Source organism: Austrofundulus limnaeus, unplaced genomic scaffold (genome assembly GCF_001266775.1).
Source record: "Austrofundulus limnaeus strain Quisiro unplaced genomic scaffold, Austrofundulus_limnaeus-1.0 Scaffold132, whole genome shotgun sequence".
Lineage (NCBI taxonomy): Eukaryota > Metazoa > Chordata > Actinopteri > Cyprinodontiformes > Rivulidae > Austrofundulus > Austrofundulus limnaeus.
Window position 1 is genome coordinate 557,126 of NW_013952534.1, and position 4,468 is coordinate 561,593.

The window sequence follows — 4,468 nt, forward strand, 5'->3', positions numbered from 1 at the left end:
CTTTGTATGTGATCGCACAGTGGTGTCGGTGCATATCCATTTAAACACTTATAAATCAATTTTAAAAGATTATAATTTATAAAATTTGTAAAATCCAAAATGCCAAATTTAGCCAAAATATGATTGATGGAATCTGATTGGTTTTTGATATAAAACCTTTAAAGCCCGATTGTAGAGACTTGCTAATGGTTTGAGTGTAGTTTTACTTGTTAGTTTTATTCTAATGAAATGAAATGAGGAGGAAGTTTTACTGAAGCAGCTCCTGAAACTTTAAGCCTGCTGACTGAGRACATTTGTATATAGTAAACTCTGTTGCTTACACTGGTTGTGGTGTAAATACAGATTAGATCAACATTGGACAGAGTATCACAGGAATGTTGTTTGTGTGCAGGTATTACATATCAAAGGGAGCCATAGTTGACCAGCTAGGAGGAGACCTCAACTCCACACCTTTGCACTGGGCCACGAGGTAACACACATGATCTGACACCTGCTTACTGACTTTGCTGCTCTTTGTTTTGATGGAATGTTTAATGGTTTTAGAAGTGGAATCCTTTAAAGAAAAAAAAATTCAAAGAGCCACGGGGTACGCTAGCCGCTACAACCTCCACCTACCATCAATGGGTGTGAATGTAGTAGGCGTTCTCTCATCTGTTGCTATGACAACAGTCGAGTTTCACATGCACTTTTTTTGCACACTCCAGAGATATCACCTAATAGCATTTACTATTCATGTTTTTTATATATTTGTTGCAGTGTGAAATGAACATGTCAGACAAAACATGGTTGTGCTTGCTTGTTTGTAAAAAATAAATCTGTGAACACATTATGAAGCTTCACCCAGCAGACGTACCGATTAAAGCTAAACCTGAACTCTTCATCGGTTTTTATTCCTGAACACATGAAGGTCACATGAGCTTCACCACTCCTCCCTTTATTCAGCCCACTACATCCTTCCCTCTTGAATTATTGATGGATTGATTCAACAACAGACATCTGCTCCAGCAGCACTGGGTCWCAGACACTCCAGAGTCCTGTGTCACCTCATCCCCACCAGCCACCAGTGACCTTTAAGAAGCCCCCAGTCTCCTCTGTCTGTCAACAGCACTACAGCACGTTTTACTCAGCAGTTCAGGTCACATTTTTTGTAATTTTTTTTGACCCCCCCGTCAATCAGCCAGCACAACAAAACACAAAACCTACTTGCAATTCATTTTTCTCACAATGTATGCTTTTGTCCTTTAAGGACTAATTATTATGGCACAACACGTGTCACAACAACAGGCTGGTAAATGAAACCCTGACTAGCTGTAATGAATATTACTTGATAACCATTTCCTTTTACTGTAAAAATACTGTTTTAGTTTTTATAAATTGAAAAAAAAATATTGTCTCGCATAGAGATGCAAACAATCAATTTACAATTAAGTGTTTAATGATGGTTTATTAGAGTAAAAATTGTTTCATTCCATTAACTGGTAACGTCTGCGGGCGGTTCACATGACTGATTTAAATCACTCTAACTGGAAACATACGCTGAGCTTTGAGCTGATGCTTTGAGATTGTAACAATTTGATTCAAAAGTAGAGACTTCAAACTTTAAATCAGTTTTTAAATTGTGTTGATAGGCCAAGCAGAATCTATAATAATAATGATAATGATAATAATAATAATAATAATAATAATACATGCAGGAAACACGCAGTCTTGTGGAAAGAATTCTGTTGTCAGTTTCAGCATCATGAGCCGAAAAAATAACCCCCCACCCCCAAGTCATCCTGAGTCCCACATTTGAAAAACACACTAATAAAAGTAATGAGACATAATGCAGCTAGTCCTGCTATCCCAGGATATTTATATTCCTCCTTTTTCACCAGTCCAATGGATCAGCAGAGGTGGGGGTGCAAACTGAACTCACCCGTGACTTTCAAAATAAACTGATGGCAAAAAATGAATGCTAGTGTGCTTTGAGTCCTTCCTTGAAGGAGCTAAATGTCATAGTTAAACGCAGGGCTGGGTTTTAAAAAATCGATTTAATCAATCTGGAGCGATTTTCGTTCAAATTTGGGAAAATCGATTCATAAGTCATGAGATTGATTTTTTCCCCATGGCTGTTGTGTGCGATGAAGCTGTGCGTTTCCGTATTGTGTGCCACTCCTGGCTTGCTGTAGGTTTACATCCAGTTGACAGTCAGTGCTAACGTTAGCTCCCGACAACAAGTTGTCTGGGGCAAAACAAAAGAAACTGAGGACTCACTAACATTACCATCTGATTCTCAGCTGAACTTAAAGACAATAGAGACCATGACAACTTTTGTTTGCAAAGATTTGCTCWGACGCRGTAGCGGGAAACAAAGCTTCGAGCGGCTCGAACCAAAACTACTGTATGAAAACATCTGACTGAAACTGTTCTCCTCAGCATATATAAATGTGTGAAAGATGCCAGTCTAACAAAATGGTTTAGTTTTGTTACCAATATTATTAAATTTAAGAAACATCTTAATATAATTCACTATGAAGGACTGTTTTAGTTGAAGTACCTTTTTTTTCTTTGTTCTTGTTAAGTTTTATTGAGCAGAAGCTAACAGAAACATTACAAATATACAGTTATCATACTCTCAAAAGAGTGGGCATAAGTATACACTTATATTATCCCCCCTCTTCTCCTGTAACCTTATTCCATCACTTCTTAATGATCAAGAAAATTATTCTYAGTTTCTTAAAAAACTAATGTATCCAACAACACTTTCTCTTGCAATTCCTTTTTACTTTAAACCCTTTGAAACTTGAGACAGTTTTGTTTCAAGATTAAACTCCAATTTACAAGTTTGCCCTTAATGTTTATAATTTTACCAATGCACCAAGTTAGAATTAGTTTCTATTTACAGAATTAGTTCCTTTGATAATGTCTTACATGTGAAAATAAATGTGTTACTGCTTTGATATCCTTAACTAGTTTAGAAATCAATCAAACTGAATCGTGAATCATCCTGAATCGTTGTGAATCGAATTGGGCCTCTGTGAATCGAATCAAATCGATTTGGGAAATCTGAATCGATACCCAGCCCCAGGGTTTGTGGTTGTTTTTGCCAGTAAAGCCCAACCCTAGTCAACACTAGTTGTCCTGTTTAAAAAAAAAAACAAAACAAAACAAAAAAAAAAAACAAAAGGAAGAAAATAGTAGTAATAATTCTTTAAATTAGACTGTTTTTACTGGATTTCTGTTTAAATTCACTGCCCTTCTCTAATTACTATACAGCTCTGCTCAGTCAAGTCTTAAAGGTTTTTTTTTTTTTTTTCCGTTTTGGATCAAAATTTTAGTTTGACTGTTTGAGGAATGGTTGCATCAGATGACGACTGTAAAGCAAGCCTAACCCCACATATTTGTTCCTACTGTTCTCCTTTGTCTACATTTTTATTTGTGTTTTTCTCTCTTCCAAGACAAGGCCATCTATCCATGGTGGTGCAGCTCATGAAATATGGCGCGGACCCATCTTTGATTGATGGCGAGGGCTGCAGCTGTGTTCATCTGGCTGCCCAGTTCGGTCACACTTCGATTGTGGCTTACCTCATTGCTAAAGGACAGGTGGGAGTAACAAACACTGCATAAACAAAAACAAACTTATTTTACAGCTTAGTTGAAGTTATTTTGTTTGATGTGGGTATGTACTTTATTTTTTTGTTTTGTTTTTTAACCAATGCCGTCCAGCAGGGGGCGCCCTGCTCCTTCAGTTTTTCTCTTCAGCACCTGTGGTCGTCTGACTGTGTTTCTCTGTTGCAGGATGTTGACATGATGGATCAAAACGGCATGACTCCTCTCATGTGGGCAGCTTACAGGACACACAGGTACATGTTTATACAGCCGACGTGGGTGGAAATATGCAGCTGTTAAAACAACTTTGTCCTCTTTCATTCATCAGTTTCTGGAATTTGGGAAATACAAGCTCAAACTAAATGTAAAGAATTGCATTTCATGCAAAAATTCATTGTGAATGCTTACTGCTGAAAGATATTTGCTGAATACCTAAAAATATCTGAAAAAGTAGCTAAAGTTAGCAGAATAAGATGAATGTAGCTGCAAGAAAGAAAATCTTAAATTAGCTAAAAAGTAGCTAAAAACACAAAACAGCTGAACTTGGCAAAAAGAAGCCAAAAAATGTAAATGAACAGAAAAATGGCAGAATAAGTAAACTAAAATCAGCTAAATATAAGGTGAAGGAAGCTGAAATTTGCTCAAATAAGTTAAAATAAGCAGAACAATGACAAAAGGTAAAAAGTAAAGCCAGGATTTTTTTTGATGGCCTCCCTTCTCCCCTTATAGCCATCTCCTCCACACCATTATTATGATTTTTTTAATAGCAGAAAAAGGAGAAAGAAAAAAGTGAAATGTAATGAGAACGAGTGAAAAAGAGATTAGAAGATATGTAAAATATATGTTGAGAAAACACAGGACAGCACACCGGACTTCT

General features: G+C 36.7%; 1 protein-coding gene across 1 annotated transcript in view; it reads left to right on the forward strand.

Moving 5' to 3' along the window:
• Positions 1–4,468, forward strand: part of zdhhc17 (zDHHC palmitoyltransferase 17) — a 41,896-nt gene that overhangs the window by 24,776 nt on the left and 12,652 nt on the right. Inside the window, exons 4-6 of the mRNA XM_014015591.1 lie at positions 392–469; positions 3,441–3,585; positions 3,781–3,886. Of these exons, the coding sequence (XP_013871045.1) occupies positions 392–469; positions 3,441–3,585; positions 3,781–3,886 (329 nt within the window). The remainder of the gene's footprint in view (positions 1–391; positions 470–3,440; positions 3,586–3,780; positions 3,887–4,468) is intronic.